Source organism: Amaranthus tricolor, chromosome 10 (assembly GCF_026212465.1).
Source record: "Amaranthus tricolor cultivar Red isolate AtriRed21 chromosome 10, ASM2621246v1, whole genome shotgun sequence".
NCBI lineage: Eukaryota > Viridiplantae > Streptophyta > Magnoliopsida > Caryophyllales > Amaranthaceae > Amaranthus > Amaranthus tricolor.
The window spans coordinates 1,046,500-1,062,500 of record NC_080056.1 but is presented as its reverse complement, the minus strand read 5'-3'; the positions used below and the strand labels follow the sequence as shown (position 1 = coordinate 1,062,500).

Sequence of the window (16,001 nt, the reverse complement as noted above, 5' to 3'; positions counted from 1 at the left end):
TCTATAATTAGACACCCATTTTGTTATATCTTAATATGTTTTTAATTTTTAATTTATATATATATATATATATATATATATATATATATATATATATATATATATATATATATATATATATATATATATATATATATATATATATATATATATATATATATATACACTAATGGTTATAAAATTTTATGCTCTATAATTAGACACCCATTATTTTATATCTTAATATGTTTTTAATTTTTAATTTTTTAATAATTCTATATGAATTAGGGTTTTTTTGTTTTCTCATTAATGGAATAAATGTTTGATGTCAAAAATTTTTACATAAAAACATAATGTAAAAGAAAGAAAAAATGTAGAAAGAAATCGGTGATTTTCCACATGGAGTGTTCTAATCTACACATAAAATAAATTCAAGTAAATCAAAATTTAAAATTAATGTTTTAAAACTATGTCTATTTGAAAATATCGCGGTAGCTCCGTGGAAAATATAGTTATAAATATCCTCCTCCATAGCCATTCTTCATACCCAAACAACACTATTAAAACCCCCCTAATTCTTTAAAATTCATCAACAATGGCGGAACCCACCATCATGATCACAATGAACGCCGCAGAATTCAACATCAAATTCAACAATACCCACGTTATCATAACCACCGTAACCTCCGACCCACGCGTATTAACATCTTGGCTTTCCAAGATTTCCTCCGCTTCATTAATCGGTCTTGATACCGGGAAGAACTCTAACTATGTTAGTCAACGATTCAACAATTATCCATTCCTCTTCACTCTTCAACTCTGTACTACAACCGATTCCTACACTTTTTGCTTAATTTTTCAGTTTTATCAATGTGCTGTTCCTCTACCTAGGATTCTTTTCGATTTTCTTGATAATGGGAGGATTACTTTTGTTGGCGTTGGGATTCAATTTAATGTTTTTCTGTTATCCTTATTTCATGGATTGATTGCGAGGAATATGGTTGAATTATCGGATCTTCTCACGGACAAGATTTACGGGGCTCCAAGAGAAATGCAGTTGGAGGAATTAGCTAAATTTGTGTTGAATGTTAAAGTTACTAAGCCTAGTGATGTTAAACTGAGTGGGTGGGATAATCATTCATTGAGTTATCGGCAGATTCAATATGCTTGTATGGATGCTTTCTTGCCTTATGAGATTGGGAAAATACTGATCTCTCTTCCCTCGTTACCAAGATTGTCGACATGCAACACTAATTTGAGATTAGCTCTGTAATTTCGAGTTTAATTTTTAGGGTAAAATTAGTCTCGATGATGGTTGGAATGATCAAGAATTATAGAATTGTATATGATTTTTAGGGTAAAATTAGTTTGGTTGATTTTGACCGATTGGACAGCTTAGATAATGTGTATGAACCAGTACTGATTTGCTAATGATTTCTTTTAATGATTCTTTTTTTATTTGATGCTTTTCTTGGGACGAAGATATTGTTTCTTACACAGGTTATAGAGGTAGTCTAATAACTAACCGCGATTTGTAATATTGGACCGCGGTAAAGTAAAACACGTGACCAGATTGTGGTGGAGTTGCGTGTTTACATGACACTACCACGGTTTGGTTGCGTGTTTTACGCGACTGTATGTACTAAAAATCATTGTAAACTTTAAACGGTCGTTATTTTTCGCTTGTTGTTGGAATTAGACATATAATATATTGTAAACTTATATTAGTTAGCAAACAATATACTGCTCGTCTTATATAAGACCGTCTCATCATAAAACTAATCTATATGTTAGCAAATTGAAGGCGGTAACAAAGGAAGTTTTAGGATGGGGGATGGAAAAGATTAAGAAAATTACAATGAGTGAATGGGATAAAGAATTTCTTGATGATAGTCAAGTGTTTTATGCTTGTGTAGATGCTTTTGTTGGTTATCATTCAATTTGGTTAATTTATTAAAAAATATTTATTTTTATTTTTTTATATTAGTGGATTCTAATTTTTTTTATTGTTTTTATATTCATTCTTATATTATTTTATTATTATAAAATGAGTAATTAGCTGAACTTTCTACAACTTAAAATCATTTCTTTCAAATGTTATTATCAATAACGTTCCGTAAACAAAAATTTGTTTTGGTGATTGTAAAATCAGTCGGATTATGTATAATATCTCACCTAACATTAAACTCAAATTCAGGTTTGATGATGATTCTCATCATATTATTAATTATTTTCAAATTTGAAATCGTATGTTATTGTATTAATAAGATTATACATAAATACTTATATGATACAGTCTCATGGCACTACAAATAAATTACCAAAGGGCGATGACACTTGTCTCGCCTTTTGATTGTTAAAATGGAAAAATTGGGCTGGGCAAGGAAGATGGGATAATGGGTCTATGCTCACTCAGTGCACGCGAAAAGAAAAACGGACACCAGCGCATCCGGAGAATCGGGTGACAACATGGGGGACGACCAGTGCTCATCGCCTTTTATTTCAGAATGGGCGAAGATTGATTATTATTATTTATTATACATAAATAAATATTATTTTATATTAATGGTCAAATTAATACATTATAACATTAGAGTATGTAAAAAGTGAAACATTGCTACTATATTTAAAATGAAAGAAATAAATATCTTTGTTTTACAAGACGATCTAATGGACAAATCAAATAATTCTAACCGATTCAAATTTCGAAATTGTTTGTTTTGAAATGACGTTTGTTTAAATTTGCTTGTGTTGACATTTGATACATGTTTAATATTTTTGTCATAACTTTGTACAGAAAAATTGAATTAATGCAACACTTTAAGAGCTTTCCAACAATATATTATATGTCTAATTCCAACAACAAGCGAAAAATAACGACCGTTTAAAGATTACAATGATTTTTAGTACATACAGTCGCGTAAAACACGCAACCAAACCGTGGTAGTGTCATGTAAACACGCGACTCCACCACAATCTGGTCACGTGTTTTACTTTACCGCGGTCCAATATTACAAATCGCGGTTAGTTATTAGACTACCTCTATAACCTGTGTAAGAAACAATATCTTCGTCCCAAAAAAAGCATCAAATAAAAAAAGAATCATTAAAAGAAATCATTAGCAAATCATTACTGGTTCATACACATTATCTAAGCTGTCCAATCGGTCAAAATCAACCAAACTAATTTTACCCTAAAAATCATATACAATTCTATAATTCTTGATCATTCCAACCATCATCGAGACTAATTTTACCCTAAAAATTAAACTCGAAATTACAGAGCTAATCTCAAATTAGTGTTGCATGTCGACAATCTTGGTAACGAGGGAAGAGAGATCAGTATTTTCCCAATCTCATAAGGCAAGAAAGCATCCATACAAGCATATTGAATCTGCCGATAACTCAATGAATGATTATCCCACCCACTCAGTTTAACATCACTAGGCTTAGTAACTTTAACATTCAACACAAATTTAGCTAATTCCTCCAACTGCATTTCTCTTGGAGCCCCGTAAATCTTGTCCGTGACAAGATCCGATAATTCAACCATATTCCTCACAATCAATCCATGAAATAAGGACAACAGAAAAGCATTAAATTGAATCCCAACGCCAACAAAAGTAATCCTCGGATTATTAAGAAAATCGAAAAGAATCCTAGGTAGAGGAACAGCACACTGATAAAACTGAAAAATTAAGCAAAAAGTGTAGAAATCGGTTGTAGTACAGAGTTGAAGAGTGTAGACGAATGGATAATTGATGTATCGTTGACTAAAATGGTTAGCGTTCCATCCGGCATTAAGACCGATTAATGAAGCGGAGGAAATCTTGGAAAGCCAAGATGTTAATACGCGTGGGTCGGCGGTTACGGTGGTTATGATAACGTGGGTGTTGTTGAATTTGACGTTGAATTCTGCGGCGTTCATTGTGATCATGATGGTGGGTTCCGCCATTGTTGATGAATTTTAAAGAATTAGGGGGGTTTTAATAGTGTTGTTTGGGTATGAAGAATGGCTATGGAGGAGGATATTTATAACTATATTTTCCACGGAGCTACCGCGATATTTTCAAATAGACATAGTTTTAAAACATTAATTTTAAATTTTGATTTACTTGAATTTATTTTATGTGTAGATTAGAACACTCCATGTGGAAAATCACCGATTTCTTTCTACATTTTTTCTTTCTTTTACATTATGTTTTTATGTAAAAATTTTTGACATCAAACATTTATTCCATTAATGAGAAAACAAAAAAACCCTAATTCATATAGAATTATTAAAAAATTAAAAATTAAAAACATATTAAGATATAAAATAATGGGTGTCTAATTATAGAGCATAAAATTTTATAACCATTAGTGTGTATATATATATATATATATATATATATATATATATATATATATATATATATATATATATATATATATATATATATATATATATATATAAATTAAAAATTAAAAACATATTAAGATATAACAAAATGGGTGTCTAATTATAGAGCATAAAATTTTATAACCATTAGTGTGTATATATATATATATATATATATATGTACATACACACACACACACACACATATATATATATGTATATGTATATGTATATATATATATATATATATATATATATATATATATATATATATATATATATATATATAAATTAAAAATTAAAAACATATTAAGATATAACAAAATGGATGTCTAATTATAGAACATAAAATTTTATAACCATTAGTGTGTGTGTGTATATATATATATATATATATATATATATATATATATATATATATATATATATATATATATATATATATATATATATATATATATATATATATATATATATATGTACATGCACACACACACACATATATATATATGTATATGTATATATATATGTATATGTATATATATATATATATATATATATATATATATATATATATATATATATGTATATATATATATATATATGTATGTATGTATATATATATATATATAAATGAATATTAATAATCCTTGCATTATGGCAAATCTAACAAGATTATTTTACCATATTTTAAATTATTATTAAAAAATTAACCACAAATTAATAGGATGAATAAATAGCATAAAAATCCTAATGTTGCATCTACTTCTATTTTCTTTTACTTGAACAATAGTTGTCTTAGGCACTATTCATCAAGCATATGGACTTTCATAATTTCTAATATCAATAAGTTAATCATTTGAGATCTTGTTTAAATCGTCTTGATTCGAAGTTTATTAATTTTTAATTTCCATAATTTTTTGATATTCTGTTGTAGGACAAACATGAGAGCTCACCCAAAAGACTAGCTTTTTAGGTGAGAGAGCTTATTTGCCTATAAACCCACATCAATTGTGTAAGGGGAAACCGTACAATATAGTTTTTCTCCGATGCATCTGGGAAACCGTACCATGATGCATGTTTTTCCCCGACAATTTAGTTTTGGTCGCAGAAACCAAGAAGGAGGCTAATTGTAAATTGGAAGAGTGAATGGAAGCCTTGGAGGGTAAGGGGTTGCTTATAAGCCGTACGAAGACAGAATACTTGCAATGCAATTTTAGTGGGACAGAATCGATAAGGGAACCAGAGGTGACCATAGGGGAGAAGTTGTTACATGTACGTCCAAGTTCAAATATTTGGGATCGGTGATTCAGAGTAGTGGGGAGATTGATGGAGACGTTACGAATCGTATACAAGCGGGTTGACTTAAGTGACGAGCAGCAACCGAGGTGCTATGTGATAAAAAGTTTTCGAGGAGATTAAAAGGTAAATTTTTACCGTGTTGCAATTAGGCAAACGTTGTTGTATGGGACAGAATGTTGGCCCGTAAAGAAGGTTTTCGAACAGAGGATGAAAGTAACAGAAATGTGTATGTTGAGGTGGATGCGTGGTAATATTATGATGAAGAGGATAAGAAACCATGAGTTCAGGGAGAAGTTAGGGGTTCCACCTCTCTCCGCAAAGATGCGGGAGAACAGGTTGAGATGGTTTGGGCATGTGCAGAGAAAGAAACATGACAGCCCATTAAGAAGGATCGAATGCATCATAGTGGAGGGCAAGAGAAGTCGAGGAAGACCTAGGAGAACATGGGAGGAAAAGATTAAAAGTGATATGCATGAACTTCAACTCTCCAAGGACCTGACCAGTTGATAGGGGCAGTTGGCGGCGCCTTATCCACGTCTTAGATTAAACTTGTCCCTTTTACCCATCGTTTGTTGTTGTTCATTACCTTTAATTATCGCTCTTTACCTCCTTCTTTATTTTTATCTTTATTTTTAGTTATTTATACGTATACTATTTATTCTATTTGTAAGTTGTAGGTTTCTCTCTCTTTGAAGACCTTTTTCGAGTTGAGGGACTCTTTGACCGCACTCTCCTCAATGGGTATGAGTTACCGTCGTTCTTCCCTCCCTGACCATAGTTTTCTATGAACGGGATAAACTGGGTATGATGATGATGATGATGATGATAATAAATCATTGAATAAGCGCATTGGATAGCGTTGAAAAGTAATTGAAACATTTTCAATGAAATAAAGGTAGTATTATTTAACCTTTGAGTTTTCGACCCATATAAAAAAGGCCCTAAAAGTCAAATTCTAACCTATTTCCAACTCCTTCAATGCTTATAAATATACCCCCTTCCTCCCAATATCATATTCTATAACATTTAACCGTTACAAATTACAATAAGGTGAGACGGTTTCATACAAGAAGAGCTATTATAATTTATAATCTTCTAAAAAACCATTAAAACCCTCTGAAAATGGTGTCTCCTCTACGTACACAACCAAAAATTAAAAAACATAACAAACCACCAAAAATTATGTTTCGGTTACCACGCTCGTACCATCGTAACAAGCTATCCAGACGTGGTAACAAAATGGATAACCCATTAACCATAGTTGGGTTAGACACTAAAGGGCTTAACCCTATTAAAATACAACAACTTTGCGTGGGACCCAATTGTCTCATCTACAAATTTATTCAAGTCAATTCCTCAAATCCTCATTGATTTCTTTCAAGAATCGATGTGAAAATTCTCCGATGTCGAAGTTTCAAGTGATCATAAGAGATTTGTGAGAGACTATGATTTGAGTTCGGAAATTACATTTGATGTGAGTTAAGTTACGACCGAGGAGGATTTAGTTCGGATTAACACCAAATTGAAGGCGGTAACAATGGAAGTTTTAGGATGGGGGATGGAAAAGATTAAGAAAATTACAATTAGTGAATGGGATAAAGAATTTCTTGATGATAGTCAAGTGTTTTATGCTTGTGTAGATGCTTTTGTTGGTTATCATTCAATTTGGTTAATTTATTAAAAAATATTTATTTTTATTTTTTTATATTAGTGGATTCTAATTTTTTTTTATCGTTTTTATATTCATTCTTATATTATTTTATTATTATAAAATGTGTAATTAGCTGAACTTTCTACAAATTAAAATCATTTCTTTCAAATGTTATTATCAATAACGTTCCGTAAACAAAAATTTTGTTTTGGTAATTTTATTATTATGAATTGTAAAATCAGTCGGGTTATGTATAATATCTCACCTAACATTAAACTCAAATTCAGGTTTGATGATGATTCTCATCATATTATTAATTATTTTCAAATTTGAAATCGTATGTTATTGTATTAATAAGATTATACATAAATACTTATATGATACAGTCTCATGGCACTACAAATAAATTACCAAAGGGCGATGACACTTGTCTCGCCTTTTGATCGTTAAAATGGAAAAATTGGGCCGGGCAAGGAAGATGGGATAATGGGTCTATGCTCACTCAGTGCACGCGAAAAGAAAAATGGACACCAGCGCATCCGGAGAACCGGGTGACAACACGGGGGACGACCAGTGCTCATCGCCTTTTATTTCAGAATGGGCGAAGATTGATTATTATTATTTATTATACATAAATAAATATTATTTTATAGTAATGGTCAAATTAATACATTATAACATTAGAGTATGTAAAAAGTGAAACATTGCTACTATATATAAAATGAAAGAAATGAAAGAAATAAATATCTTTGTTTTACAAGACGATCTAATGGACAAATCAAATAATTCTAACCGATTCAAATTTTGAAATTGTTTGTTTTGAAACCGTTTGATTATATAGTGTAGTAATAAACTAATAATCATCATTCCGGTACCTTCGTAGAAAATAAAGATTTTGAAACGTCCGGTACTGGTTATAAATATCCTCCTCCATAGCTCATTCTTTATACTTTACAGTCTACACCACTCTTAAACACCCCCTAATTCTTTAAAATTCATCAACAATGGCGGAACCCCCCTCCATGATCACAATTTCCGCCGCATACCCTCCTAACCCTAACGACAATCTCTTCAGCGTCATCTTCAACAACAACCGCCTTATCCAAACCACCGTAACCTCAGACCCATTCGTCCTAACAGCTTGGCTTTCCACCATTTCCTCCGCTTCAATAATCGGTCTTGATATCGAATGGCGCCCTAATTTTAGTAAACAATTCGAGAATCCAGTCGCAACTCTTCAACTCTGTACTGCATCTGATTCCTCCACCACTACTTGCTTAATCTTTCAGTTTTTTTACTGTTCTGTTCCTCTACCTAGGATTCTTTTCGATTTTCTTGATGATGGGAGGTTTACTTTTGTTGGCGTTGGGATTCGATCTGATGCTGATATGTTGCTCGAATGTCATGGATTGAGGGTGAGGAATGTGGTTGACATATCGGATCTTGTCGCGGACAAGATTCACGGGACTAGAACAGGAATGGGATTGAAGCAATTAGCTCAAGTTGTGTTGAATGTTAATGTTGCTAAGCCTAGGGAAGTTACTATGAGTAGGTGGGATGCTGAATGGTTGAGTTTTCAGCAGATTCAATATGCTTGTATTGATGCTTTCTTGTCATATGAGATTGGGAAAACACTGATCCCTCTTCCTTCCATACCAAGATCGACAACATCGAACAAATAATCTGATAATGAGGTAATTTTGAGTTTAATTTTTAGGGTAAAATTAGAGAAGATGATGGTTGGAATGATCAAGAATTGAAGAATTCTGTATGATTTTTAGGGTAAAATTAGTTTGGTTAATTATGACTGATTGTGGACAGCTTAGATAATGTGTATGAACGACTAGTATTGATTTGCTAATGGTTTCTTTTAATGATTTTGTTTGGTTATCTGATGCTTTTCTTATGAAGATATTGTTTCTGAAATTGGTTTCTCATGGACAAGTATATAATAAAATTGACTTATGACTTGAAAATGGAGCAACAATGGAGTCTGGAGTCTGGAGTCTGGAGTATGAAGAGGGAATGTTTTGCTAATATGGGGATGCTATTAGTTAACGTTTAACAAATTTTTTACTAAACCAGTTGAATTACCATCACTTTTCATTTTTGTCCAATTGAAAATTATGTATTTTTTCATGAACTATTTTTGTGATAGACTTTTTTTGGTGAGACGATCTTTTACCATACATATTCTCATAATATGATGAAATGACTTATTTAATTGATGAATAAAGCACGTCTCTCGGTATGACTATCTGTCGATAAGACTGTCTCATACAACAATTTGAGGACATTTGTTATATGGTAGTGAAAATTTAAAGATAAAAATGTGGGATTAAAATTGGAAATTAATAGTTGAAAATTTTTAAAATATAACCCAATTGCTTGTTTTATACGTAAATGAGAATAATTTGAAAATTGTAATATCTATTATTTGGTAAATGAAAATAAGATTTGGAAATAAAATAAAAATTTACAAATTTATCCTTTTTAAAAATAATTTGAAAATTGTAATATTTTTTATTTATTTTGTAAAATTTACCAATTATAAGGATAAAACTATCTTTTTCATTTTTTCCCCAATTCCCACCCATCCAATACCAACCCAAGGGCCTCGGTAATGAATTCATGGAATTGACCATAATTTAATCTCATTCCCAATCTTCATTTTAATCACAGCCCATGAATCCAACATGGGAAATCCATATTTTTGGATTTTGTATTCCATTCCCACCCTCTAATCTCTTGTACCAAACACACCCTTGCCGGTAGTTAGTACCCCTTGCCACAATATACTCCCTCCTATGCAGGTTAAGTGTCTCATTTGACTTTTCACGGATTTTAAGAAAATTTAAAATGGGACCCTAAGGATAGGAGAAAGAGTAGTATTATGGGTTTTTAATTGTAAGGATTAAGGAATTAATGATTCCCACCAATTTAGGCCAATTTAAAAGCTGATTTTTTTAGCACCAAAAGTTTGAAATTTTTTTTCAGTACAACGCCAAAATTACATCGATCATTTAATTAAGTCCCGAATTACATAATTAAATCCTACGTTTACAATAATTTTTGGAAATTACATAAATTTCTCAAGAGTACTAAAAATTAAATACATCAGTTACGGTATCTCAGAGAGCCTTCTCAATTCTTCAATAGCTTCGGTGTAGTTGCAGTCGTTACTGATCATGTGAGTGCGAATTTTTTTGCGATCATTGACTTCAGATTTTCCAAATTACCAAAAAAAATGCATTAATAATTTCTTAAATAGCCTCCAATTTATAAACAACCAAATTTTCAAAATGAAAAAAATCATCACATTATCCAAATTAATTTGAAACCCCAAATTAAAATGTCCAGAAATAAGGAATTCAGAAGGAAATCAGAAACTGCCGCCAAACAAGATTTAGTATTGCTGTCTGCCGCCAGTAATTCAACCAAAATTTCAAAGCACACAGCATAAATTGAGAAAACAGAAATAAAATGGGTATAAGGCGCCAAAATTGAAATGTCAAACAGAAATATGAACGCAATCATTACATGAAAAAACAGAAAGCATAAATAGACAATGACAATGGTCATTTATTACACATTCATCTAAAACAATGGCTCCTACAAAAAACTTAAGTACACAACAAAGAGAACACATAATGCAGAAGCTGCTGTCTGCATTAAATAAGAAGGGCAAACCAGTGCTAGGCACAATCAATGCACTTGCGATTGAGTTTCAAGTGTGTAGGAAAACAATCACACGTTTGTGGAATGATGTCAAGAAGCAAATGACAAACAATACCACAGTGATTAACCTCAACAGTAAGAGAGGGGGCAGAGAAGCAGCAAACAAAATAAAATTCGATGAAGAAAAATTTAAGGCCATTAAATATGAACTCAAGGGTACTCAGCATTCAGTAGCAAAGCAGATGGAAGTGTCACAATCAACGGTGTGTAGATGGAAGAGGAACAAAGTCATAATAAGGCACACAAACGCAATCAAACCGACTTTGAATGAAAACAACAAGTTACACAGGTTAAGCTTTGCATTATCTAAATGTGAATATGATGAACAAAATGATGCATTCAAGTTTAAGCCATATACTAACGTTGTTCACATAGATGAAAAACACTTCTATCTAACCCGAGAGACACAGAGTTATTATCTAGCTCCGGGTGAAGTAGAACCACATAGAGAATGTCAATCAAAAAGGTTCATACCAAAAATCATGTTAATGTGTGCTGTTACAAAGCCAATATTTACAACTGAAGGTGATGTTTTTTTTGATGGTAAGATAGGCATTTGGCCATTTATTACATAGGAGCCAGCAAAAAGAAGCTCAAAGAACAGGAAAAGGGGAGAGTTGGAAACAAAACCAATACAATCAATCACAAAAGAGCACATTAGAGCAATGCTTATCACTAATGTGCTGCCAACCATTAGAGCAAAATGGCCTGCAGAATTGTCAAAGCATATTTACATTCAACAAGACAATGCCAAACCGCATATAGCACACAATGACAGAGAATTTTTAGAAGAGGCAATGAAAGATGGATTTAATATACAATTAGTGCAACAACCTCCAAATTCCCCTGACATGAACGTGCTAGATCTAGGTTTTTTTAGATCAATTCAAGCTTTGCAATATCAAAAATCTGCTTACAATGTAAAAGAATTACTTAGGGCTGTGAATAATGCATTTCAAAATCTAAGTCCACAATGTTTAAGGTTTGTATTCATCACTTTACAAGCTTGTATGATAGAGGTCATGAAAAGACAGGGGGGTTTGACTATCACATTCCTCACATGAACAAAACAAAGGCAGCAAGGGAAGGGACTTTACCAGATTACTTGAGTATTGACAAACAATTGGTTGTTGATTCACTTCAATATTTATTCACAAAGCTAAGTACAGAAAAAATGAATCAACTTGTGGAACTCATTGGCTATGCAGGGGGGATTGATGAAGGGGATTTGAATGTAGAATTATCAGAAAACAACAACAACCAATCTCAACGAATTTCAGCAGGAGCAACAGAAATCATCATATGAGCAAAAGAACAGCAACCAACAAAATTTTTTGGAACACACAGGAAAGCAACAACAGCACAGAAGATCAGCCAACACAACCCTAACCAACACAGCAATATGCTTCAAATGTAAATTCCTTTTGACTTTGGACACATTTTTGGAATCTTTAACATGAGATGTTTCAGATGCAAACAACAAAAATTTTATGTTGTTTTCAATGAAACATTTTTATTCAAATTTACATTAATGAAAAAATTGGTTGTTTTAGTACTCTCAGATAAACTTTTTTTTTTTGAAATCATTGAGTAGAAAATCGAACATCTTTGTGCATTAAACGTTGGAAAACAATCCAAACCCCCTTTGTTCGATTTTATGGTGGCTAAAAGTGCTCTCACTTTCAGATCACAGAGCAATGAAATAAAATGCATACCAAAACGTTTAAATTAAAAATCATCATCAGTCAAAATGAACATGCACCAACACGAACAGAAACTCACTTGAGAAAGGACCTAGCTTATCAAGCCAATCTTCTTCTTCACAATCAGTATTCGAAAAAACAGCATCAATGGAAGAATATTCACGATCAAGATACATATCAGGCTCAGGTGTGTAAATCGGTTCACCTTCAGAGTCAAGTTCTCTTCCCCACTTAGGATCAGTCTCAACAGAAGTTGAGTCATCATAGTAATCAAAAGACTCTTCCTCAAACGATTTCAGTCCAGATCTAGGGTTTCCATCATCAAACCCCTTAAAGTCTATCTTAGAAGGCGATTTGTAAGGAGATTTGGGGATTCTCAAAAGTAAAGAAGTACGCGAGTTAGGGTTTTTCATGGGTGAGTTGATTGTCGAGTTAGGATTCTTCAGGGGGGGATTTAAAAGGCGAACTGGAGTTTGCCATGAGAACAACACGAAAGAAATTAAGGAATAAGGTGAAGCTTCAACCAAGATCTAGGGTTATCAGACAACAACACAGAAGAAATTAAGGAAGACGGTGAAGCTTCAACCCAGATTTAGGGTTTTCAGAGAAAAACAAGAAAGAAGATAAGGAAGAAGGTGAAGCTTCAACCAAGGGTTATCAGAAAACGGCAAGAGGAATGGGGAATGGGTAGGGTTTTAGGTGTATAAAGGGAGGGAATGTGTAAATGGGTGGGTATTAATTAGGATTTAAGTATGTTGATTAATTATAAGGGAGGAAAAATTAGTATGGGTAATGGATGGTATAATTGAAAATAGGATAAACTACTAAGGACATAATAGTCAAAAATGCATACCAAAAATAGAAATGGGACAATTAAGGACTTAAGGTGACTTGACTATAAAAGGAAATAGGACACCTAAGCTGAATAGGAGGGAGTACTTCGCTATTGACAAATATTATTATAGCTGTTTATCAAACGATTAATTATTAAAAGCGGATTTGAAGAGTTGATTTGACTAGCTAATGAACTAATTTAACCGACGAAATTTATTAGCTTTTTATTTAATACTTAGCTGATAGCTGCAAGCTAATTAGTTTGAAAAGACATATCCTTAAAAGACAAGAGTAATTTATTGATGAGTTTATACTTGTATAATTTTTTAAGTAAATATCAACAAAATATTAATACTTTATAGATGTAAATTATATTCTTAATTAAAATGAATGATATATTTTTAATACTATACTCTAAATATTAAAAATGAAATCTTGATTAACAAAGAAAGATAGAAAAAAAAAAAGATGAACTTATCAGCAATGTAATACAATCTCGAAAAAAATGGATGAGTTTGCCACAAGAATTTAAGATACTATTTTCATCGGCTAATAGAGGGTTAGGTAATTAAGGGAGAGGTAAGAAATGATAAGATGATAAATGAGTACTAATTTTATCGGCTAATGGAGGTGTTTGGCAAAAATAGTGTATTACATAATTCTAACTTATTTTCATATAATTAGAGGGTTAGGCGATCAAACCAGTCAATGCTAACATTTAGTAAATTAGCCGATTGTAACAACTTATTGTTATAAATAAGTTGTTTTTGAATAAGATGCTCATTGCGGCGGATTTAAAATAAGTTGGTCAAACCAGTTAGTAAAATCAACTGATCAAATCAACCATTATAACTAACTATTAACCATTTTTCAAACACCTAAAAATCTTTCAAATAAACTATTTTATCAACAACACCTATATCAAATAAAATTGTTGTAAATGTGAACAATCAATATTGAACCAAAAACTATAACTTATTGATATAAAACGTCATACAATATGTAGCTCTCATATTATGCAAGAATCAATATTTTTCAATGTTTTTTTTGAATAAATATTTTTCAATGTGATCCACTTATATTTTTCTCCCAAAACTTATTTTATTCAATTAATTTTATAAATGATATATTGATTTTTATCGAAAGAAACTTATTCATGTAACGAATACATTATTTACATGTATAATTATCAGGTATTTGTTTGGAATTTGATCTACATTTACATGTAATATTATCACTAAATAAATTTAAACAAAAATCCGATGAGTAGAATAAATAAATGACCCAACTTCCATTTTATGCATATTCAATCCTCCTCAATAGCATGCCATCTTATTTCATTCGTCATCTTCGGCAGGATCCATGCCATTAAACCCCAACGATATTTTATTTTTGAATTAGAATCTTCTAATTTATTTCATTTTTATTTTTAAGTTTGTGAGTGCAATCCAACACAACTATTTATTCATAAATTTTAATATCTTTTAAAAAAAAAAACTAAATGAGATCGCCATTACTATTTTTTAAAATCTAGAAAATGCTTATAGAATTCATTTCAAATTTACACTAAAGTGACTCTTTTAAACAATTAAAATGTGACTATTTAATATTAAAAGTGTTAATTTTAATATCTAAAATTATGTGTTAAAACATTATAAACTAAAATGAATATTTACAATAAGAAAGTGAATATTTTAATTATTGAGTTGGACTATTGAATACAACTTAAAACTATTTTACAGTGAGATCATCGTGAGATAAGCATATACAAGCAGACGAAATTATATATATTTAAAACAAAATTAATTGAGTTAACTTTACAAGGATGTGAAATCATTTATATTTAAAATAAAATTAATTGAGTTAACTTAAATAACAAATAACTAAATAACAACTTTTTTTCATTAATTTTTAAGAAAACAAAAATTTGGTCAGCTCGTAATAAATCGTCTTACGGTGAGACGGTCTGAATAAAGAATTTATCTTTATAATTTACTTTGACTTAAATTTGATCACTTTAATGTCAAAAATGATACCTTTAAGATTCAAATTATATTTTTATTGGCAAATTTTTTATTAAGATCATTTCACCGCAAGATTCCTTAATATAGGTTGGCTAAATTTTTATTCTTTAAAAAAAATCTGAAAAAAAAATTATTTACTTGATCAATTTTTTAAAAATAAATTAAACAAACAACATATATATATACCCATCTCATAGTAAAACAGTCTCATACAAAACAAGCTGATTTTTATTTCTTAATTATTGAATTTTGGGTCAGACTCGTTTGTCATAAAGAAAAAGCCCATAAAAGTGAAATTAAATCTTATTTCCAACTCCTCTGAAGCTTATAAATATACCCCCCCGTCCTCCCAATATAATCTTTCCTAATTCTATCTCATTTAACCAAGTT

At 31.0% G+C, this 16,001-nt stretch overlaps 2 protein-coding genes across 2 annotated transcripts; one reads left to right on the top strand and one right to left on the bottom strand.

Annotated features, from left to right (window-relative positions):
• Positions 1 to 3,117: 3,117 nt before the first annotated feature.
• Positions 3,118 to 3,945, bottom strand: LOC130826091 (3'-5' exonuclease-like). Its single transcript, XM_057691623.1, has one exon. It carries the CDS (start codon positions 3,931 to 3,933, stop codon positions 3,256 to 3,258), a length of 678 nt encoding a protein of 225 aa, XP_057547606.1. The 5' UTR covers positions 3,934 to 3,945; the 3' UTR covers positions 3,118 to 3,255.
• A 4,208-nt stretch (positions 3,946 to 8,153) lies between these two features.
• Positions 8,154 to 9,542, top strand: LOC130826090 (3'-5' exonuclease-like). The gene has a single exon (XM_057691622.1). It carries the CDS (start codon positions 8,317 to 8,319, stop codon positions 8,992 to 8,994), a length of 678 nt encoding a protein of 225 aa, XP_057547605.1. The 5' UTR covers positions 8,154 to 8,316; the 3' UTR covers positions 8,995 to 9,542.
• The last annotated feature ends 6,459 nt before the right edge of the window (positions 9,543 to 16,001 follow it).